Source organism: Plectropomus leopardus, chromosome 14 (assembly GCF_026936395.1).
Source record: "Plectropomus leopardus strain MGB_pleo_1.0 chromosome 14, ASM2693639v1, whole genome shotgun sequence".
Classification (NCBI taxonomy): Eukaryota; Metazoa; Chordata; class Actinopteri; order Perciformes; family Serranidae; genus Plectropomus; species Plectropomus leopardus.
The window spans coordinates 3,340,198-3,365,005 of NC_142189.1; the positions used below are offsets into that span (position 1 = coordinate 3,340,198).

The 24,808-nt window shown below is 40.6% G+C and overlaps 1 protein-coding gene across 1 annotated transcript in view; it reads right to left on the reverse strand.

Annotated features, from left to right (window-relative positions):
- Window positions 1-504: 504 nt before the first annotated feature.
- Window positions 505-24,808, reverse strand: part of atrn (attractin) — a 203,256-nt gene continuing 178,952 nt past the window's right edge. The window contains exons 28-29 of the mRNA XM_088087328.1: window positions 18,294-18,408; window positions 505-10,568 (exon numbers count right to left, since the gene is read on the reverse strand). Coding sequence (XP_087943454.1) covers window positions 10,444-10,568; window positions 18,294-18,408 — 240 coding nt within the window. The 3' untranslated portion in view covers window positions 505-10,443. The remainder of the gene's footprint in view (window positions 10,569-18,293; window positions 18,409-24,808) is intronic.

Genomic DNA, 24,808 nt, shown 5'->3' on the forward strand with positions numbered 1-24,808 from the left:
CAAAATTTTCTCAATCTACTAATTACTTACAATTTGTGCCCTGGAAAAGGGGTTTAAAATTATGATAACTTTGTAAGATAATTTTAAATATGTAATTAAAATATATTTTCCGAGCTTGTTTCTTTTTTATTTACTATTTCTCCTGATAGCTTTTTCAAAATAATTTTCTGAATCTACTTATTACTTTTAATTTGTTGAACATTTCTTACCAAGAATAATACCTCAAATTTAGTTAAAAAAAAAAAAGAAAGGAAAGAAAAAAAAAGAAATTGTAATTTTGTTACAAAGGTTTAAATATGTAATTATGAATATTATTTAATGACTTTTTCTCTCTATCACTTTTTAAAAATAATTTTCTAAATCTATGAATTACTTGCAAATTATTGAACATCTTTTTACCAGGTTTGCCTTTTTCTCCCCCATGTTTCTGACAGACATCACACAGATTTAATCAGTGTTCACAGGTTTAAAACTGAGTGAAAAGCAATTATCAAGAAATCAACATTTGGTGGATTTTCACATTTAATAATAGACAAAAATGTTCTGTCATTCTTTTATGTACATCAGTAACTACAAGTTCAGTAAGCTATTATCCTCAAGTTTTACATGTAGTTTCATCAGCTTCTAGTAATGCTTGTTCGTCTTACATACAAAATATGCTATGTACTGCAGTCACATTTATAAAAGCCTGGAGAGGTTTGCCAATAAATGATTTTTGTTTTTTTAAAACCATTCAACAAATGCCATTCACAATACTTTCTCATTATTTACAAAGAAAACAGCAACTGCTAAATTATACATATTAACAAACTACTTCCTCGGTATATATAATGCCACTATACAAAAGAGACGGAAAGAAAGAGAGAGGGGTAATGCCTGATTTTACAATGACCTTATTCTCATGCTTTAACCTGCGTATTTTGAATATATATTAATGCTGCCAGTGTTTGAGAAAAAAATCCACATGTATTGTGAATATTAGGGAGACTTCCAGTAAGTAATCATACTTTATAAATATATTTTTTTGCAGTACATTTCTATCAGTTAATACAGAGATTAATGAGCTGAAATAAGGCCGCTGTAAAGTTTTACCCGGTAAAGTTTGAGGCTTAGAAAGCAAACAGAGGAAGTTTCTTTGAATCTGGCGGGTACGGCGGCTCGATGGCAGACGGCGTGCGGGGTTCCTACACATTTTTAGCACACTCCCTCTCAGATGTTTTGAGCAGCTCGGGGCCACTTCACACTCGGGCGGCTCCAAATGGCGCCGCGAGGTAATCATCTGGAAAATCTGAACTTTAGGACCCAGGAATCCTGTAATGCAGCCGCAGTACGGTGCACACAGTTAAGCTCATGTTTACCAACAGTGCTGGGCGTCGGTGCGTTTCAGCGAAAAAGGATTTAACCTTCGGTGAGCCCGGCTTTTCTGGACCGGGCCCAGGTTTTGTTTTGTGCTCTTAACTTTTCATCACTTCTGTGGGCTCTCTCTCAGTTAGGACGGTCGGGACGCTCGCTGGAAAAAAGTGCATTTTCAAATAAATATTTTTTAAACTCCAGGCACACCCACACAGGACTGTTCAGTGATGCTGTTTTCTGATGAGCTGAACTGTGACCTTTCAGAGCCACACTGGAGTTTTTCCAAAACATAGCGAAATAATAACCACTGATCACGTGCTGGAGGTCCGCTAGTTTGCACCACTATCAGCTCACTGCAGCCGTCTCTGCATCTTCTATCACACACTGCAATGTCTAAAACAGAGCTGCAACCATTAATCCATTAGTTGTTGAATATAAAAATAATCACCAATTAATTTTATGATTAACTGATGAGTTTGAGTAATTTTTTAGAATAAAAAAGTCAAATTTCTCTGATTTCAGCTTTTTCAACCTGGACCTTAGTTTTGCATGTTTTTGTCTCACCTCAGGAACACTCGACCTCAAAGCCCATTTTTTGGATCAGTGTGAAGATTGTGTACAGTAACCGCGTACAGTACACCCGAATCCACTTAAAAAAGTAGTCTTGAGTGCAGTTCATGCGCACTGCAGCACAGTGTGCGTCAGGTGTTAACACAGAAGTCGACTGCTATGCAATGTGACTACAAAGATTTTTAGGCAGTTTGGAAACTGTTTGAATTAATTAAAGTCAAAATTCTCTGATTCCAGGTTTCTTTCATCTCTGAGACAGTAAACTGAATATTTTGGGGTAAAATGACAATTAAGGACGTCATCGTGGGCTTTGGGAAACACTGATGTATATTACTTTCACTGTTTTCTGAAATTTTATAACCAAACAACTAATTGATAATTCATCGACAATAATAAACACTTTCAGCTGCAGCTCTTGTTCAAAATTGATCTGCAAGCTAAAAAGCATCACGTTATGCAGACAGACTTTTGCTGCAGAGCAGGACTGCAAACAAATAACCGCTAACTCACCGAATGATGCATAGTGTTGCATATAGCTGCTTCCAGCCCTGTCTAATAGAAAGCACATTTATTTACAACAAATTTTTAGTTTTGCAGAAAAAAAAACCTTTTTCTATTAACATAATTGGGAAAAGATGAAAGATTAGTGTACCTGACAAGTTGCAAAAAGTTGATATTACAGGAATCAGCAAAATGTTCACTGACAACAAATTTCATTTATTTTCTGCTGAAATAGGCGCTTGACAATAACGTAAAGCCCAACTAATATATCGGTCAGCAGATTTAATCGGCCTATATCGGCTCATTACAGAAATATCGAAGCAGCTTATATGTTGTCTGATATGCATGATATGAAAAGTTTGTTTTTAACAGAACATAGTGCAGAAAAAGGTGCTCAGAGTAATTTAGAGTGATTAAATTCCCAATTAAGTTTACTGTTTTAGTGCAGTGATGTCATTTTTGACAATAAAAGTTATTGTGAAACTGTGAAATATCCTGCCTCCATTACATATTTTTATCGCAAGTATTTAATAACCATATATGAAAGATAACTGCATATCATAACTGCATATATATACATAATAAATATACCAGTATCGGAACTTTTATTCCACGATATTATTATTGACATCAGCCCCTAAATCCATTATCAGTCGTGACTAAAGCACCCGTTAACCATTAACCAAAATTACGATCCCCTGATTTTAACCAAAGTGCTTTTGTTGATTAATATATACAGTGTGATAAAAACGTGAACCGTGGCTCAGGCTTTCAGGTGTGAAAAGGCCCGAACACCGAACTCCACAGGGCACCTTTAACGCCGCCGCAACACAGCTGAAAGCGACTAAAATAAGGCCGATATCTGAAAGTACGACCGGAAATGCATGAAACTAAACTCTGGACCACAGAGATTTAGTTAGAAACCACACAAACATTAACCCTTTGAAACCTCAGACAATTGCCATGATTGCTTTCAAAAATATTGGGAATGAGGTAATGAGCAATGACAAGAGAAAATTGAGAGAAAAAAAGAGAAATTGCCTGAAAATGATTAAACAAAAAAAAAACAAAAAAAGAAGAAAAGAAAAAAACAAGGCTAACATGACATAAAAAAATTGCATAATCCAAAAACATAATTTTAAATAGTTAACTATGATGAGCAATGACAGAAGAAATGATCAAAAAATTAGTAAGAAATTACTAAAAAGTGTAAGAAAATTACCTGAAAAAATTCTCTCTCTCTCTCTCTCTCTCTCTCTATATATATATATATAAATATATATATATAAATATATATATATATATATATATATATAAAGACAAAAAGAATTTTAATCAGGTAATAATGATAATTATAAACATAGTTTTCCGCCTCACTTTTTTTTCTTTTTTAAAAATCATTTTCTAAATCTACAAATTTCTTGCAAATTGTGAAACATTTCTCACCAAGTTCCTCATCACCTTTTTTCCCATAATTTGGAAAAAAATAAAAAAACAAAACGCACCAACCGAAGGCGTCTGAAAGCAGCACAATAACCGTGATGTCACTACAGGTTTCAAAGGGTTAAGAGCGAAACAAAACCTGATCTCCATCTGGTCTCCAGCACCGTGACACGAGTTTAGCCGTCAATCTCGCTAAAGTCAAACCATCAAAGTTTGGCTGTTGCTCCTGTGAACGCAGGACATTATCAAGGTTGACATGACATTTTAAAATTATTTAGATCTTAATCTATATTGTCCAGCCGAAACACTGAGGTCTAATCGAGCCCTAACAGGTGGGAAAGGACAGCGAGGGAGACGTCAATCAGGCACCGTGAGGACACGCCCACACACCCGAGGAGACGTCCAATCAGCCCAGAATAAATGAAAACGCCTGTGTGGGAGGACCGGGGGTCAAAAGTCTCAATTAACTGCTGAAACTGCAGCTTTTTTCTCTCTCTACATATTCCTTAATCACTTTGGAGACTTTGCGGAGCTGCGTAGGAACCCAGCGGGAAGCTGCTGACTACAGATTCGGGTCAAATAGTATTTACAGATAATAGAGTTTGTTTTTCATCACTCTGCCGACGCTGTGATTTCAAACACTCGACGACTGAATCAAAAAAAAAGTCAGTAAAAGATGAATTCATCAAACCATAGAGGTTAAAAAAAAAAAAAAATTGTAGACACTAATAGACCCCGGATCTGCTCGTCTGAACCATCAAAGCAGAAAAAGGTCGGCGTGGATCTGGGCAGGCCGCAGGACCTCACATCTTTCTCAGCACATCTCCAACAAGACAAATCAGCTCGTACACGCTCCGACCCCTGACCTTTCGGTAACCGTGCTGTCCACGTTAGCCGCTGAACCGCGCTGTCACCCCCCCCCCGGGGCCACAGAGCGACCGATGACAGCAGGCTGCTGAGACTCACAAACCGCCCCCCCAGTGAGCTCCAGTTCACAGATTTACCTCGGCTGCACAGAGCGCTTTTCATTTTACATTCATTTACAAAAGAATAAACAAACACAATCTTCATTCTCCGTGAGATTATTACTACAGTACGTTTGAATCAGCCAAAGAACAGATTCGTTTATGAGGAGTTTCTTTGCAAAATGAGACCTCTTTGCTTTGTGCGAAACCAAATAAAACTCGCGACACAAGACGACAGCAAGTTATACATTTTGCCACCGAATGTTGCTGCGGGCGAATGCAATAAAAGTGTTGTTTTTTTTTTAAATGGAAAGAAATGAAAGAAAATTAAATGTGTGGGATGTTGGCTGATCTCAGAGCTGCTCAGAGTGCTGCTGATGCTGCAGAGGATGTGGACACTTGAGGCGTTACAGCGTCAGACGGACATCACTCTATAATGATGTGCTCGTGATTTTTGCAGGTTTTTTTCTCGTCTCTTGCATGTCTCAATCAGCTCAGGGTCACATTTTCACTCATTTCTGCAAACCACGGACACGTTACATTTGTAAGTTTGACATGTATTGTGTCAATGTTTCTCGGTGTTGGAGTATACAGGTGCGTCTCAAAAATAACGTTCATTTCCCATCGGTTATTTAAGAAAGTGAAAATTGAATATATTTGAGTATATAAATAAACATGCTTTTCTGAAGTGGGACATTTCTCTACTGTAAATTATTGTGGTGTTATTTAAGGGAATAGTTCGACCAAAAGTGATTGTTTTTTAAAGAGACATCGCTGAATTCCTCGCCGAGATAGTGCCATGAAAAGCAGTTGTTTTTTTTACCAGGCATCGTCACAATTCCTGCCGTGATGGCGCCATAAAAAACAGTCGTTTTAACCGAATCATTGCTGCATTTCCTGCCAGGAAAGTGCCATAAAAAACGGTTGTTTTTCACAGATATTGCTGTGTCTCTGGCCAGGACAGCGCTGCCAAAAGCAGTCGTTTTTCACCGAAACATCGCTGTATTTCCTGCTGTGATAGTGCCACAAATAACAGTTTTTTGGGGGGGTTGTTTTTTTAACACAAAGTTGCTGCATTTCCTGTTGGGAAAGTGCCGTGAACTGTGGTTGTTTTTTACAGGCACATTGCTGTGTCTCCTGCTCCTGCTGTTTTTCCATCGGGGATAGTTCCATAAAAAGCGATTGCTTTTTTGCAGGACATTAGTGTGTTTCCTGCCGGGACGTTTCCATGAATATAGTTGTTTTTAATCGAGACAATGTCACTATTCCTGCCAAGATCATGCCACAAAAAGCCGTTTTTCACCGAAATATCACTGCATTTCTTGCTGTGATGGTGCCACAAAAAACACTTCTACCACAACCTTACAGTCAAAATCAGTGCTGCGTTTACAGCCACGATTTCACACCCAAACCAGGAATTTTAAGCCAAAACAAGAGCTTTTCCTCTCCATAACCAAGCGTTTTTTGTGCCTTAAATTAACCAAATGTATTCACGTATACGCTACACGATAACATGCAAATGCATTGTATCTGTGGTTTGCAGAAGCCAACATTTCTTTTCTGGTTATTGAGTTGTTTAACTCCGAATACTTCTTCATTCTTGCTTTTAAAGCTGCTTGGAGCTCGACAATTGTGCAGGTCAAAACACAAGAGGGGGAAAAAAGTAAAAACAGTTTGACACAGAATTTCAAAAAAACATTCTGCCCGGGCTGAAGAAAACTGTTGCCTTCCTCAGTTACAGAGTCTTGTAAATCTCAAAAAACGCTCCCTTACCAACACGGTTTATGATTTGAGTAGCACCTGTGAACGACGGTTGGATACCTGCCAAACAGACTGGCAGCTCAGACAAAAATAAAAACTTGTGCACACCTGAGAAGAAGCAGAGCGAGAAGAACTGCTCAGACGCACTGATGCAGTTTAATAAAGTGTTTTATGCATCTCAAAAGTGGGAGGTTTTTCTTGCAATTTGTCATTTTACCAGACATGATTGCTAAAAAAGGTTCCTGTAGTGGATAACAGAGTTTAAAAAAAAAGGACTGATAATGCGGAGTATAAGTGAAGTGCTCTCACTCTCGTACGAACTGAGCTGACTCCTTAACGCTGGCCGGGGTCGGCGAGTGGAGCTGTGAGCACATCCAGCTCTCTATAATTACTGAATGTCAACTTTGTTCATGCTTTCTGCTCTGACCTTTTCCCGGTGCTAAAAATGCGCCCTTTAACCAACCGCCGAGCAGTTCTAGTATGCCGAACACATGTGAGCGCCTGGAACTAAATACGACGCATTCTTTAGGGCAGAAATGCGAGTTATTAAATTGTTCTATTACTGTACTTCTCCGAGGGCGGGAAGTTAATAACTTAGAGCAGGAAGAGGAGATATATTTTCTATAACGGTGCGTTCGTCTGCTTTCAGGTGTAAGTGTTGGAGCGTGCGAGTTATATCTGCAAAGATGACCATTATGGACTTATTAGAGCTCTGATATTCAGTGCTGAAGAAGAAAAAAGGCAGGAAAGACAGATCTGACACCCGGATGCCCTTACCAAACACAAAATTACATTGTGACATTTCAAAGCAACAGCTCTGTTTCACAAAAGCAGTTTTCCTTTGTGTGTGTGTGTGTGTGTGTGTTGTGTTTATCATTCTGTGTTTACCCTCATTTTCCCCCAGCTGACAAAAAGAAAGTATCTCTAAAAATGGACCAGCGATTTCAGATAAAGACTGTGGAGAGAGCAGGTAGAGCAGATATAAAGGGGAGAAAAATAGAAAAAGGAGCAGCTGAGAGCTACCTCACACACACACACACACACACACACACACACACACACACACACACACACACACACACACACACACACACACACACACACACACGGCACTAAAACAGAGGAAGCCAAGAGACCAGGCGACGCAGCTCCTTTCAAACGCCACAAATATCGCCGCTTGGTCATTGATTTCTGCGTCAGACACAGACGCCACATTTCCAGCAGACAGCATCGGTTTAAAATGCATTGTGTCTTTTCGGGACAGTCCCTCTGCAGACCTTTGTCCAACAAACAACAAAAGCTGCTGTGATTTAGTGAGTCATTTCTGTGTTTGCAGCATTTTTTGGCCCTTTGCTGTTTTTCTAGTTATGATAGCCAGGAGAGAGGCATAAAAAAAGAAGTTTTTTTCAAGCGTAAGTAGCCCCAGAAAGTGTTTTTTTAAGCTGTTTTTGTAGCTGGGATAGTGCCACGAAAAATGGTTGTTTTTCACAGAGACATTGCTGCGTTGTTTGTAAGAAATGTTGTCTTTCTTTTTTTAAAGAAAACATCACTGTAGGTTTGGAAGGTATTTTTTTCTTTCTTTTTTTTTTTAAAAAAAGAAAATATTGGCATTTTTATTCTTAAATTTTTTTGACATTTTTTTAAAGAAAAAATATTGGCAATTTTTTTTTATTCTTCAGAAATTTTTGATGTCACTAAAGAAGGTATGTTTTCTTTTTTAAATATTGGCCTTTTATTTGTCTTTACAAATGTTTTGATGATTTTTAAAGAAAACATGCCTGCAGATTTGAAAAGTTTTGGAATTTTTTTTGCAATTTTTAAAGAAAAAAATGTATCCTGTTTTTCTGTTAAAAATCCCCAAAAAAGACACCATTTATTACAGCAAGAAACTTTAAAAACAGAAATTAACATCGAACTTTCAAATTACCGACGGTCTTTGAACACATCATATGTTATTATACAGGCTTGTTAAATAAAATTCAATGACTATTCCAAAACCTTCAGGGTCTATTTAGTTTTCCAAAACTTTTTCCTGCCTGTTAATTGCTATTTGCAAATTCCATGATTTTTCCAGATTTTTCATCACCGTACGAACCCTGATGATACCTCCTTCACCGTCATCAGGTACCGCCACACATAGATTATGACTCTGGGAGACACTTTGGAGACGTGAACGGCACTGACCAAGCGGCGATATTTGACGAGTTGGGGTGAGATGGTGTTGGGCAACAAGATGATTTCAAGAGACGATTAAAAGGAAAAGCGTTAAATGCTCTTCTTTCTCTTCTTTTTGTTTTTCAGAATCAATCCCGAGGTCTTCTAATTCAAAAATACCATTTAAAAAAAGGTGGAAATAAGAAGACGGACGCTGTCACTGCGCCGTGGCTGCTCGCTCTAGTGTGCGTGTGTGCTTCATGTTCAGAGTTGTCAGTCCAGTTTATGTGTTGGCATTAAAAGCTCCACAGCATCAGCATGAACACAAACGTCACTGCGGCGGGGGCTAATTGGGCAGCCGTAGATAAACTCAGGGACACGGAACAATCACCATCGAGCGGCGGGCGGAGGGAGCAAAGAGATTTCTGGCATCGAGAGAGGTGGACATGCATTAGGGGACACGTGAGCGGCAATTAGAGGCTATAGATTTCTGAGGCAACGATCACAGAGGATGCTGAACCTGGACTCCTCTCTCACGCAGATCGGCCAAATCACATCAGTCAATCAGGCGATCTATAGGAAGCCTGTTTCACATGAGCTCCAGGTTGCGGCGCTGCCAAAGGGACAATCGTTAAACACTGGAGGGTTTTCGAGCGTCCTACGTGTGCACCTGTGTGTGCGGAGCCGTTGGCTTTCATCGCAACCGGAGGAGTAATTAGCTGGAAAAGTTTCAATCGGCGCTGGCTCGCGATGCAGCCAGCCAGCCAGCGTGGATGAGATGTTACGGCGGTCTTGTTTTGTAGTCGGACGCGCTGCCACAGAGGCTGGAAAGGTGGTTGGCTCGCCAGCCAGACGGAGGCCGGACTGAGAGAGACGGGCGGAGACAAAGCTCCAGACAGGCCGCGGAGAAGACAGCGGCAGAAGACACAGAGGCCGATTGGAAATGTCACAGACTCTTTCGATGGGCTGTGGCTGCACGGCCGGCCTCCTACAGTGGATCCTCATTACAGGAAGACTGAACATGCTGTTAGCTTGCTCGGAGGCCAAACTGTACAGGACTGCGGCGACAGCAGCCCTCAGTGCTGAGCTGTGAACATGACAGCAGGGGACAATGGACTACAAATGGGTACAAGGGCCTGGAAAGTTGTTTTTTGTGTGTGTGTTTTGTGTGTGCATGCGCAGCTGTCCAGTTTGTTCCTCTTGCCTTCAAAATAAAACAATCCAAAACAAAAAAAAAATAACTTAAAATGAAAAGGGTTGCAAAGTCTCTCAAAAACTACGAGACGAGGATCTCTTCTAGCAGCAAGCCGCGGCCGCCTCGACTCTAACGAGGCGGTGTCGACAAATGTAAAATGTTTTTTTTTTCTTTTCTGCTTTTTTTTTGGGAGGGGAAGGGGCGAAGTCAGCACCCGCTCCGTCCCTCCCGCCCTCCGCTCCTCCCCCTCTTTGTGTCCAGTTTCTGTCATTCGGGGACTCACAGTTCCCGTCAGAGGAGAGGGAGGGGAAGCCCGTTTAGGCTCCAGTCCGCCGGACGACTCGGCCCCTCGCCAAAATGTTCCAGTCCTTGCATCCCCAGCATGCACCTCTCCCTGCCAGGGCGGAGCTGGCGGGAGCGTCTGAAGGAGGAGGCCGAGGCGGGGGGGCTGATGGGAGAGCGTCGGGTGGTGGGGTTGGTGGAGGAGGACAGGGGGCGTGGTCAGATGCAGGTGGATGGTTGTGCGGTGGGCTGCTGTTTGCGGTTCCTCAGGCCTCCGGACTTCTCCTTGTAGCCCACACACATCTGCTGAGAGACGTCCACCAGCGCGCTGGCCACCGCCAGACCTGCACACACAGAAAATGTCACAGTTGAGTGAAAACTTCGTAACTGTGCCATCAATTTCTAATTTTGCGATCTAACCCTGGACATACCAAGCATGTTGCAGGAGCGGATGGATTTTAATTTGCTGCGAGTGGGAGCGGCTGGTCAAAAAATAAACTGCGGGTCCTCGGCAGCGCAGAAGATCTTTACATTCAGCACAGTTTCAAGATTAGCGTCACCAATTCAGTATCAATGATCAATGATCAATGATCAACCAAATGTCTGCTTTTCTGTTCCTGACAAACAGCCAGAAAAGTGTTTTTTTTACAGAACATTATTATGCCAAAGTTGATCTTTGACCTCTTGGATATAAAATGTCAGAACTTCATCATTGTATCCTATTATTTGTATTTGTGTAAAATTCGAGTGTGTTAATTCTGGAGTTATTGCCAGCAACGTGTTTTATGAGGTCACCGTGACCTTGACTTTTGATCTTCGACCACCAAATTTAGTCCAAATTGAGTGAATGGGTCCAAACAGAAGTGGAACTCTAGGTGTTTTTGAGATGTTGGGTTCACAAGAATGAGGTGGATGCAAGGTGATCTTGACCTTTACCCTATGACCGCCAGAATATAATCAATTCATCCTTGAGTCCAAGTGTGCATTTGTGCCAAATTTGGGGAAACTTTCTTAAAGCCTACTATAGATACTGTGATTATAAGGATAAGAGGGATGCAAGGTCACAATGCCCTTGGCCTTTGACCATCAAATTCTAATCAGGTCATTCATGAGTCCAAGTGGACGTTTAGTTAGCAGTGACAATGACCTTTGACCACCAAATTTTTAATGGACATGGCATAAAATGTCTGAAATGCAGCATGCATACTATTTATTTTTTTTTGTATATATTTCATTTTGGCAGTTTTCTGCAACAAACAATATAAAGCCTGTATAGAATTAGTGTGTAGTGTAAAATTGGGACACAGCTACACACACACACACACACACACACACACACACACACACACACACACACACACACACACACACACACACACAGGTGGTGAGATCATAGACTGGCAGTGCAGGCAATCATTTACTTATAGCACACTTCATTAACATTTATTAATACTCCCTGAGCCATGAAATTCCAATAAACTCCATTTATCTCCAATGATGGATGCATTTCCCCCCGATCAAGCGCACATGGCCGAGAGCGAAATAAAAATCCCCGGGGGAGAAGCTGTGCTGGATCACATCGTGTGGGATCAGACGGTCTGATCAGCCAAACAGGCTGCAACTATTAGCTCGTCCCTCGTTCGAAAGGACGGTTCACAGCAATCAAATGAGGCTCAGATACAAATCAGAGATAATCCACAGCGCTGACCTCCTCTTGGCTGTTTGGAGAGCGAGGAGGGCGGCCATGTTGGAGCGTAACTGTAAACAGATGTGCTGTGAGGTCGCAGGATTCAAAACGAAAACGCGTCCAGATGGGAAACGAGTTGAAAGCATTATAAGAGGAGGCGGCAGAAACACGGCTAACATGGTCTCAACAAAAGCCGCCTGAGGGAAAGCTCCGCTGAGAGCCGAGGCGGTTTTGTTATGACAAAAGGCCTTTGTGGTAATTAATAAGGGCCTGGGGCATGCTGACGGTCTGGGGACTGCAACTGTGGGAGGCAAAGAGGCTATGAAACACAAAAAAAAGACAGAAAAGGAATCAAGTTTTTAAGTCCTTGAAGAAGACAGAAAGAAAATATAAGAAACGGAAAGAGAAGTGCTCAGTCCTGGGTCCGATCAGACTCGGAGAGAAAGATAAGGGACACAGATGAAGGACGGATGGGAATGTAAAGAGAGCGAGTGATGAAAGGAAGAAACGGGGCTCAATTCTCAGTGCTATCAGAAAGGAGGAGGACGTGAAAGGAGGAGGAGAGCACGGGGAAATGCAAGAAGAGACACTAGACTGCACTTTAAACCCAGACAAGATGTAGCAGGAAGAAAAATAAAACTCAAGAGTGGCAAAGAGGAGAGCGGAGGAATGCTCCGAGACGAGACGACGCGCAGACGGAAAGATGATGGAGGAGGAGATGAGAGGGGGGACAACAAACAGACTGAAGACTTCGTTTCACAGGACAAGACTGAGAGGACAGAATCAGTACGTTTACATGAAGGTAGAAAAAGTTACATTATTGTGATCGTCAACTAAAACTGGACTTTTAAAATACAAGTAAACATGTCAGTCTGACTGAAATCGTACAAAATCAAATTTCTCCAAGTGGACTGACACAACTAAAAAATGCTGTTGGGGGTTGATTTACTTTTTCAAGTATACGCCTCAGTGGGACCTCAATTGTCCTTGGCGCTCTGTGCATGCTACATAGTCCTTTCGCCGTACCTCGACCCGGAAGTCAAACAGCATAAATTTGTAGAAAAATGCCGGAGAAAACAAAAGAAGAAGAAGGGAAGAAAACAAAAAAAGACAAAGGTACCAAGTAAACGTAGCGTGTTGGAAGTTCAACCCTGCCGCTGCTTGCTAACCTGTTTGGTGTGATTTGTCAACAGGAAGAAGGTCCAACAGAAACTAGCTTTCATCAATAAATCAATTCTGCCCCGGCGCTTGTATGCTGGCAGAAGGACAGCAGTCCAATAAAACGGCCCAATTAACTGCATGTAAATGTATCGAGTGACTTCTGTGTCAGACACAGATGAATAAAGCTATCCTTTAGCTGCTTATGATACGCAAACTCATTGTCAGTCCAAGTCGTCCCGTGTTGCCACTTTGCAGTCGACTTCCACGTCTACATATTACGCTCTAGGTATCTTTCTGCGTCTGCTGTTGATGTTCCTGGATGCTGCTACTGTGAGGTCAACACAAGCACGTGTTGGGATGACGCTGAACGTGGTTTTGTTTATGCAACAAAAGCACATGGCAGAACATCACGTTCAGATGGGAAGCAAACGTGGACTCAAGCATGAAAGGTTGTGTTGGATTCGTCCACCGCCCTGCAAAAGCGCTCGTATTTGACGACTTTGGAATGATAACGGGCTGGATACGTGGCCGGCGGCGTCACTGCGTAATGTGTGGGAAGGCATCAGTTTGAAATGCTGCCGGACAACAACGTAACTTCAGAAGCTTGAACGTCCGTGTAGGGCGAGCGGTAGAGGGGTCCAACAAACACCAGACTTTCACCCCGGAGCAAACTGTTCACTTCCTTAATTTTTGTAAAGACAAACCATGTTTTTTCTTAACATAACCACATGCTTTTGTTGTTGTTGAGGATTCAATCCATGCTGTACTTATATTTTGAAAAAGACTGTACTCATCTCACGAGCAGAAACTGTACATTTACTGTGAAAACGGGAGTGTAATTTAAGGAGACACAGTGCAACTGACAGGCATAATTTGACACAGCGTCCCAGGACGGCAAAAAAAGACGCAACGTAGACACCTGAAGTGTCACATGTAGATGTCAAAAGTCCTCTAAACGTGGCGATATGTGATAAGTTTGGAGTGAGAGTGTGTTGGAGGGAAACAGAAAAAGCTCAGAGGAAAGACACACGGAAAGGCGAGAAGAGCGCTACAGCATCTTTAAAAATCAATCCATCCCTGTCACATTACTGAAATAATTACTGTAAAGAAACGAGACCGTGGTCGGGATGATTGGTGGCCTCTGCTTTATGATTTTGTCTCCTGTCTGTCCCTCAGTCTGCTCCTCTGTCTGAGCATCGTCAGTCCGAGCTGCTGTTCCATCTCTTTTCATGTGAGAGGATTTCACTTCTGTCTGGAAAAGAAAAATAACATTTTGTCCCGTTCGCAGTGGAAACTCTTTTTTGCTTGTTTTCATGAAGCACCTTCGTGTCAAACGGCAACACAGAGACGATTCTGGGGGATTAAATCTATGTAAAAATGTTCTGTACAGTGACTGACAGACACTGAAAATACTTCATGTTAGATTTGATATGTGGAAGCACGTCTGCACTTTGGGCAGGGCTGAATTAATCAGTTTGCCCCGGGGGAGAAAATTGACAGTTAGGCCCCTCTGACCTTTCTGACGCCTGAGGACCACAGAGGCTCCCAGCTGCTCTGACACACACTGTAAACCGCCGCCATACTGTAGGTGACAGCTTCATTATCCGCCCACAAACCCGACAATCCAGAATTCACCCCAAATTAGCATCTCTGGTTTGTTGGTGTTATTGTGTGAGTTTGGTGTTTTAAAGAGTTAGTTTGGATTTATCAAGGTCAATAACGTTAACAAATTAACCATCTGAAACCGAAGCAAGTTGGCATAATTTTTTAAAAAATGACCTAAAAACAAGAAAATTCCCTTAAAATAAGCAATAAAAAGTAATTAAAAAAAAGAATAAGACAAAAAAAATCTATATAAAACCATTAAAAAGTGCTAAGATATATATATTTATTATTGTAAGATAATTTTAAAGATATAGTTATAAGAATTATAAATGTATTTTTCTAAAAATTTGTTATTTTTAACAATTTTTTTACACATATAATAATCCCCCACACATTTTCTTGCCATCTTTTACTTATTTTTGCGCAATTTGTGGGCCTTTTTTGCCAAGTTGCTTCTTGTCTTATGTTTTCTAAAAAAATCAAACCAGTTTTCTCAGAATTTCGAAGTCTAAATACCTGTAAAGGTGTGTGAACGCAGCACAAGAAAACTAATGTCAGTCTTGGCGTTAGATAGTGAACTGTTGGAGGCAGCAGTAGACCAGCAGCTCCCATGTTCAGCGAGGTAAAATTACGGTTTTTATATTTTGGTTTATCTTTTATTTTTTGGTCAGAAAGGGCTTTCGGTAAAGCACTGAGCATACGACTGGATAAATGAGACTTGGATTATACACACGAGTTGTGTAAGAGTTTATATATTAACACTGTTCCCCTATAACTTCAGTTCATTAGGAATTTTCTCACTTTTTTTGGATTCTTCATTCACTTTAAGACCTTAGAAAAAATTATTCACAAATTCAACCTACAAGAAGCTGAGTAGTTCGTAGTGATCATTTGAGGTATTGAAGTATTCCTTTAACTGATGCTGTATTATGGCGGTGCAAATTTCATGAATGCAAATAACCAAATTGCCAAAGAGGTCTGGTGCAGACTTTCATAGACCGCTCCTACATCTCAAGTCTTTGTTGCTGTCTTAACCTTTGAGTTCATTTTTTACTTCCCAAAAAGCTGCACAGCTGTAAGAGCCGTACAGCTCTTCACAGTCAATGACTCTGGAAACGCTGCTCTCTCAGAGTAACAGGGACGAGAAAAATGAAGCTCCTCCAAAACAATGACAAAACGCCCCCTGCACAGACGAGCACAGGCACGCCGCCAACTTTCTGTCATCTTCGACTCTCTGCGAGATCCCTCACTGTTAACGTCGAAATCTGTGATGAGACAATACAGGTGCTGATATGTATTTATGTTTCTGTTATCAGACGACTTCTATGCAGGTGGAAAAGAGTGATTTGACTGATGGACTTCTGCAGCGGCGCAGAAATTACTGTTCACCTGCTTAAGAGGCGGCACTTATAAGCAAAATCAAATCAATTTGTTTTATATTGTTAGTTGTCTGTCGGACAGCAGAAACAAAGAAATACAGGATGTGATGAAGAACAACTGATGCACCAAATAACTTGACTGCTGCAGACAAATTTCCAGTGTAGGACTAAAATGATGACTGTTTTCACTCCGATGGTGCCACTCGAGTGATCTTGATTGTCTGATGTTAGGTGGTCATAAAACTTCTCAGCTAGAGCTTTGGCTAATGTTACCTGCAAGTAGCAATAATATTTTAAAAGAACTTTTTAAGAATGTTTCACATTTAAAAAAAGGTTCCTTCAAGGTTAAAAGCTGACTATGGCGTAATGTTAAAACTGCAACATTTTGAGGATGTTTTGGTGATGTTGCAAGGCGACCGATTATAGTATTGTCTTTTATAAAACGTTCCCACAATGTTACATGAGAAACGAAGGAAGAACATTTTCAAAGCAACATTCAGAGCACGTTATTGAGGCCTGAGATTACAGAACATTTTTAAAGAAAATGTAATTAAAATGTAAAAAAAACAAACATTTTTTAATGTTTATAGTAATGTCACCTTAACTTTAGGAAGAACGTTGTGGGATCTAGAAGAAAACTTGCCGCTGAAAACGTTACTAAAACATTGCATTGGTTGCACTGTAACATTCTCAGAACGTTTTTAGAACCAAACATTGCTAATTGGGTTAATCTCAGCTGTCTGAAGTCAGACTTTTTCTCATTCTGATGAAGTGAAACATGTTTAATATTATCAAAAGTTTTTCGTCTTGGCTCATGCAAATACTGAAGTATAATGACGTGGACGCTGTAAACAAACGGTCACATTTTTGTACCGGGAATCATTTTGGGGTGTAACACGGATGTAAACAACATAATGAACACAAGGTTCAATAACTGTTATCTAAACTGGAGAAGCACAAGTAGGATGAGAAGATAACGTATCGAGACAAACCTAACGAGAATGCCAGGGATCAATATTTGGCTAAATTGTCAAAAATCCTCAACACAAATCTTTACGACCTCACAGCCAAAGACTGGAGCTCCGGCGCCACATCGCTGCCTCCAACCTCATCGCTGGATATAACAAATGACCTTGTTTATGCTATCAGTGCTTATACATTTGAACGATTTAAAAACTATAAATCTCTTGAAGCCCGCGGACGTTTCACTGATGCCTGGGTGCAGGATCTGCTCACATTTCGACTGCAGGACTGCGACAGCACAGTCGTCACTGCAAAGGTGAGCTGACTGCAATCAAGTGAAGTTGTGCTCAGAAAATCAACCCTAAAACCATGATTATGGTTTGTTTGTTTTGTCTGATTTGTTTTTCTTATTCAAAATGTGAACATAAAATATTCATTATTTTGAAAAAGAAATCACCTCAAGTTCACATCATAGGAGTGAGGAATAAGTAAAAAATGATCGAATTATCGTTCCCCTTTTTCATACAACATAATTACTGAAGCACCCTGCAGTTATTAACCACTGCATGGTTCAACAGGTCCACTCAGCTGGCATAGTTTTAAAGTAAACCAGAAGAAATTGCAAGGAATTAGTAATAGGTGATAAGAAAAATACCCAAATATTAGTTTTAAAAAAGAGGGGAGTATTATCAAATAATTATCCAAAAATAGGGAAAATTTCCAGAAAATTATACTATACTTGAAAATACAGTATGTTACATAAAAATAGAATTAAATCAATAAATATATATATTTTCGTGTGTTTTCAGGTAATTTTATATAACTTATTATTTTTTTGCTAATTTTTGGGCCATGTCGTGTTAATTTGCTCGTTGCCTTTTCGAGATGTTTCTGAAAGAAATACAACCAATTTCCTCGTGTTTTTAAACGGTAAACTTCACTGTAGTTTAGGTGTTGTCTTCGTCTGAACATTTCCAAACCAGCCTGTGACCTGTATAGTGGACAGAAGTCAGCCGTAGATGTAAACATTGTTTTCAGTTTTATCGCATTACTGCGGACATGCTGTAAAACGACTGAAAGAACAATAATATCAAAGAAATAAAGCCGAACAAAAGAAAAGGAAGTGAGCTAAAAAAGGCACAAAAGAGCTTCACAAGACAGAGGGAGGGAGGATGGATCAAGCAGAGGCGGTGTAAAAAAGTGAACAACAATCAAACAAAGACAGACGATGTGAGGAGGGAAAACAAGCGGAGGATTCGGAGGCTGCGTCTTACCAGACTGTCCTGGAGGAGGGATGCCGCCGGTGCCCCTGGGTAACCGCACAAAGATGGAGAGCACGGCAGCTTTGTTGCCGAAGCAAGGCTCCAGGGCGATGGGTTTGGGGACGGACTGCAGAAAAGAAAAAAAAAACAGAATAAGAAAAAAACATTAGAAACCTCCCAAATCCTGGTGAACACACATTATTTTCAAAGACACGGATAACGGAGGCTTTGCTGTTTCTGCTCTTGTTTGTGTCAGCAACAAACCAGAAAGAAATAACTCCAGATTCACACTGATCCGTGGGCACAAATTGGATCCACCCCTTCCCTTCTGAAATCCCCAGCTGTGCACAGTTTCATGACAATGCGGCCTGTGCGCGGCGCGGCCCAAGAACTGGATATCAAGTGGCGGCCCTGGGAGTGGAGATTTGTGTCGGCGGTGCACTCCTGCCGCCGCAGGCCGCCTGACACGCCTGACACACCTGACTCTCTAATACCAGTATCTCCTGTTTATCAGCAACTCATCCATATGTGGGGATGAGTTTCCCGCCTGTAAACACTGGCCGGATCTGCTGCGGCTCGCCTCGTGCAATATTTACGGGTTTACCTCGACGGAGGATATGGATACGGAGAACGCCGCCACGGCAACCGCATACAGATACAGAGAGCCTCCAATCTGTCTCTCCACATCTAGATCGCTCTGTTTGCAGTTCCTGAGCCGGACAGGAAACTGGGCCATGGCATGGTTTCACACACTGCTGACACTGACTCTCAATGTGCTCACACACACACACACACGCACACGCACACACACACACACACACACACACACACACACACACACACACACACACACACACACACCTCCGAGTTCAATCCCTTCCCACGCTGGTCTTTATACTCTGGAGAGTTGAGCTTAACGCCCCAAGTGGTGATGCCGCAGGAGTGTGACACACAGATTCCTCACACTGCAACACACACAGTTCTCACACTCACACGCAACACACACTTTTCGCCTTTTCACACACAGATTCGTCACAGCTGGTGTCTCACCAGGGTTCATACACATTTTTACCATTAAATTTCCATGACTTTTCTATGACTTTGAGGTAAATTTCGTAGACCACACATTCTCTGAAACGACCTTCAGTACTACTTATGGTCCTTTTTATACAATAGCTTTTTTAAAGATATACAATTTAAAAATAACAGGACTAGAACTTAATATTTAAATATAACTTCAGGACTGTTTGTTATTTATGAGAGGCAAAGCAGCGATGCAAAAAATGTGGCCTTTTTTTTTTTTTAATTTTGGCAATTATTTTCTGTGTCTTCCAAACCTGTGGGCCCTAAGGATTGGAAAGGCATTTTTGACTTTTTTCTCTTTTTTTCTTGAATAATTTGCAGTGATAAAAATGCAGGCTTCAAAATGTTTTGGTAAATGTTCTTTCTGGAAAAAAAATAGGTGATTTCTAAAGAACACATGCCTTCCAAACCGCATTTTTGTTTAAAAAATCACCAAAATTTCACCATTTATCAAAGCAAGAAACTAGTAAAAACAGAAATGATCAGATTGCGACAGTCCTTGAACACACCGCGTGTTATTTCACAGGTTTGTGAAAAAAAAAAAAACAAAACTTTCAGGGTCTATTTAGTTCTGCCAAACTTTTCCAGGCCTGACAATTGCTATTTGCTAATTCCATGAATTTTCCAGGTTTTTCATGACCGTACAGACCCTGCCTTACACACACACACACACACACACACACACACACACACACACACACACACACACACACGCCCAGTATAAGCGTACACATGGGGAGCGGGGCAGTAATGATATTCAGGCTCTGACCTATTTTACACAATTATTCTCTGCTGCGTCTCTCTGAGGCTTACCTTTCATACCAGCAGGATACACAGCCTGTCACACAGGTAGCTGGGGAGGTGGCACAAAGACCTGGATGCCTGTGAGTGTGTGTGTGTGTGTGTGTGTGTGTGTGTGTGTTCAGTATGTGTGTGTGATGTAACAGAAGGGGGTTACTGTGTTTGTTTTTGCACCTACACATGCGTCTCTGCCTATTTATAGTAGGTGTTTCCACATACCTGTGCAGCCGGCTGTGTTCGCGTACGATCTGACACAGAAGGGCATTTCATCCCCTGTTATTTGCGCTCTATGTGTGTTAGTGAATCGTAAACCCTTTCAGACACGCACTTCACTTGGTAAATGTGCTGGTAATGTCCGTCGCGTGTATGAATAAGCCCCCCGAATCAGTTTTCCCGTAAAAGCCACGACTGCAATCTCACTGGGTCAGACGTTTTAACATTTCTATAAGACTTCCAACAGCTGTGCCTTCAGAGGCTGGAATTACGGCTCTAAGGAGATACACGTAAGCTCCTCTGTGGGTCTGCACAGAGAGGGGGGTTATGGGTAACTAGGCTGCAGTGGAGCAAACACACACACACACACACACACACACACACACACACCTCTAAAATCTAAACAACATGAGGTGAGTAAAAGAAGCTGACTGACTGAGGCGGTTCGGTGACTGAATTTGCAAAAATATTGGTGTACGACGACGAACACATGAAATACACAGCAAGTCATCATCAGGTGTAAAAGAATCAGCCGTGAAAAGGTCTGTGAACGTGCATTTTTGTCTCAGTGCAACCTGAAGAGGCATCAGGAACAATTCCACCTGTCAATCTAATCTCATTAAGCTGGGTTGGCAATTAAGAGAGTATTTTGTATTTTTATGCATTTTAATTTAGCATTTTTAAATTTTAGAAACTGGCTTTTTTCTTTAAAAATCACCAAAATTGCACCATTTATCACAGCAAGAAACTGTAAATTATTGTTGGATTTTCACATTTCTGATGGTCCTTGAACACATCTTGCATTGTTATACAGACTCATGGAAAAAAAAAATCGGACTTTTCCAAGACTTTTAGTTTTTCAAAACTTTTCCAGGTCTGGAAACCGGTAACTAGGACCGAGAGGGGGGTGCTGCAGGAGGCGGATGTATTTTCAAAATCGGAATTTTTTTTTTTTTTTTTTTTTTTGCCTTGTCCAGCTTTAAAACACGAAAAAAAGAAGAAAATACTGTTATCTGAAGTTTTCGCAGAGCTTTTTCTCATGTTGGATCAGTCTTTAAAAGTGTCTTTTTATTCTTACACAGAAAAGAAAAAGGAAACTAAAAGGAAAATAAACTAAGAAAAAAAACACCCTCGGAAAACCACAATAATCATCCAAACATCCGTTTTTTCAAATGGCACTGAAGCCGACGAGCTTTACCTGCAGCATGTGAGGAATCAAGAACTGAGAGTCACGATCTGACGACTGATCGCTGCTGAGTCCGCTCGGACGCTGCCAGACCGAATAACGGGGAGCAGGATTTTATATTCCGTCTGATAAATGATTAAACTGATGAGAACGGTTATTAGGGACGACTGGACGTGTTTCTTGAATTTTAGGACGTATCTAATATTTAAGCATGTTTTGGATTTTGGCACATTTCTAGGAATTCTAGACATTTCCCGTAATTTAGGACGATTATAAAACTTTAGGTCTTTTATCTAATTTTACGACATTTCTCGGATTTAACAACCTTTCTCAGATCTCAGGACATTTCAAATCATTTAGGACATTTCTAGTAGTTTAGGATATTTCTTGGATTTTAGGACGAATTTAATATTGAAGCACATGTTTAGGACTTTGGGACTTTTCTTGGATTTCAGGACACAACTTGTAATTTAGGAAGTTTCTAGCACATTTCTATGTTTTTGGCACCTTACTCTGATTTTAAGACATTTCTTGGATTTTAGGACGTATCTAATATTTAAGTACATGCTTAAGATTTCTGGACATTTCTTGTAATTTAGAACAATTCTATGACTTTAGGTCATTTCTCAGATTTTGGGACATTTCTCAGATTTTAGGACATTTCTACGATTAAGGGACATTTCTTGGCTTTTAGAACATGTCTTGGAGTTTAGGGCTTATCTGGGATTTAAGCATGTATTTACGAATTTGGGACGTTTTAAGAATTTTAGAACATTTCTTGGATTTTAGGATTTTTCTAGTTTAGGACATTATGACCTCTGTTGAGTATCACTGCTTTAGAAGATAATAAAGCCAACCAAATTACAGTTTTAAAGTCTGAAAGGGGCTTACAGTGTGTGTGTGTGTGTGTGTGTGTGTGTGTGTGTGTCTGTGTGTGTGTGTAACAGCACTGCCTGTCTGAATGTGTGTCTGCTGTTCGGTGCAGCTGAGAACTCACTGGGCTCCTGTATCTTTGGACAGAGAAGGTTATTAGGAGGTTGTGTTTGTGTGTGTATGCTTTGCGTGCATGCCTCTAAGCTTGCAGCAGTTTTCAGCGTTGTTGATCCTGCGTTCACACGCGTGCAGTGTTACAGCCCCCCCAAAGATCTGACAGGGGGGAAGAGTTCAGATGCAGACAAATGGGCTGGTGGAGGGGCCGACTCGCCTGTTGGAAACGCTGCAGTCAAAACAGCAGCAGCAGCCGCAGAAAATAACAAACACTCAGACATGTTTGGATTTAAGAGTTATGTACGGAGACGCTGACACGCTGGCATTTGGACCATTTTGACGTCACTGATACGCTGCTCTGACAGTGAGAAATGAGCGTGATTAATGTAAACACACAGCTTTGTTTTACATCCTCTCCATCTTCAGCTCCCTCCTTGATTATCCGTCTTTCTCTTGTCGAGTCAAGTTTATTTAAAAAAGGCCAAAATTAAGACAAGTTTGTCCCAAAGGGCTTTACAGTCTGCACAACATCTGACACATTTCCTAAAACTCAGACAAAGAAAAACGTCATTTTATCAAATGAAAAATAGTGCGTCTTATTTGATTTAACGTTTCCATTCTTGTTTTTTTCATTTATTTTCTATATTGCTTCCTCCTCTTGCAGCTGCTACCGGTTTAATATCAACATTTACTCTAAAAGAAATTCTAATGACTTTTAATCATATGTTTTGAAATAAAATAACAACAATTGCTACAAACAAACAAGACCATCGCTGAAGAAACTGGCAGCTTTAACAACCAGCCATTACTCGGATATTTTTAGCAAAGACGAGCCGACGGGGACGAGGAGCTCCTGGAAGTGAGCGACAGGTTTCGTGACAAAATGTGATTTTAATTATGAGAAACAAAAACGCAGCTGATGTGAGAGAGAAGATACAAATCATCTCACCTGTGTCAAAAGTATAACGTGACTTCATTCATGAACGCTTCAAACGGATCTTTTACTCTTTTTTTTGTCTAATTACACGTTTGCATCTGAACCAACAAAGGTTTGTTTTACATTAACTGCTTGAATTAACTAAAAGTCTTAACATTAGGACACAAGGAGCTTTACAATCGGCACACTGAGTGACACTTTAACCCTTTGAAACCTGGACAGAAATCACTTTTACTATGCTGCCTTCAGACGCCTTCACAAGATTTTATACCTTCCAAATCTGAGCAATTTGGTTTTTCTTTTGAAAACATGGATGTTAGCATGTTTCCAGGATTTTATCATGTTTCTAAGATTTTGGGACCTTTATAGGATTTTTTAATGTTTTTAGGACATTTCTAAGATTGGGAAATTTATCTGATATTAGGACGTTTCCTCGGATTTTAGGACATTTCTAGGATTAAAGCATATTGAGGATTTTAGCTCATTTCTAGGATTTAATGATGTTTTTAAGAGTTTGGGACATCCACAGAATTTTTGAATGCTGTTAGGACATTTTAGGATTTTTGGACATTTTACTGATTTTAGGATGTTTCTCGGATTTTAGCACATTTCTCTGACTTTAAGACATTTCTCTGATTTTAGGACATTTTTAGGAGTTTAGGACGTTTCTTGGAGTTTAGGATGTTTCTAAGACTTTAGGACATTTCTAGGATTTTAGGACATTCCTGAGATTTTACGTTGTTTTATGGATTTTAGGACATTTCTAGGATTTTAGGACATTCCTGACATTTTACGTTGTTTTATGGATTTTAGGACATTTCTAGGATTTTAGGACATTAGGAGCTTGGCCAGGACCGCTGTCAGGGGTGCTGGGGGTCCTTCATGGTCACTCTGTCACCTTCAGTATTTAGTAAGTGTGTATGTTAGGTTTGGAAAGTTAAATATAGAGAAATGTGGCTGCACTTAGCGTAAAGTTTTGCACAGAGGTTAACGTAACGACACCTTAAAATAAGTCAAAGTTCAGATGAGACACAAACACTGGCCTCCCGAAGGAAAGTCGTGGGTTTTTTTGACGTCTACCACCTGAACCTGCCTCCTTACATGAAGTTCTGCTCTTTAAAATACTTCCCTCTTAGTCAGTGTTTTAAAGATGCAAAAAGTCAGAAAAAATAAGACAGTAAATATTAAGTTTAACTAAAGTTTCGGAGAAGAAGTGCAGTCTAATTTTAACTGTGATTTTGGATGCAAGCCCAACTTCTTCGGCTTCACACTTTAGCCTTTGTGATTTCTTGCATTCATTACTTTTAGTCGCTGTTATTA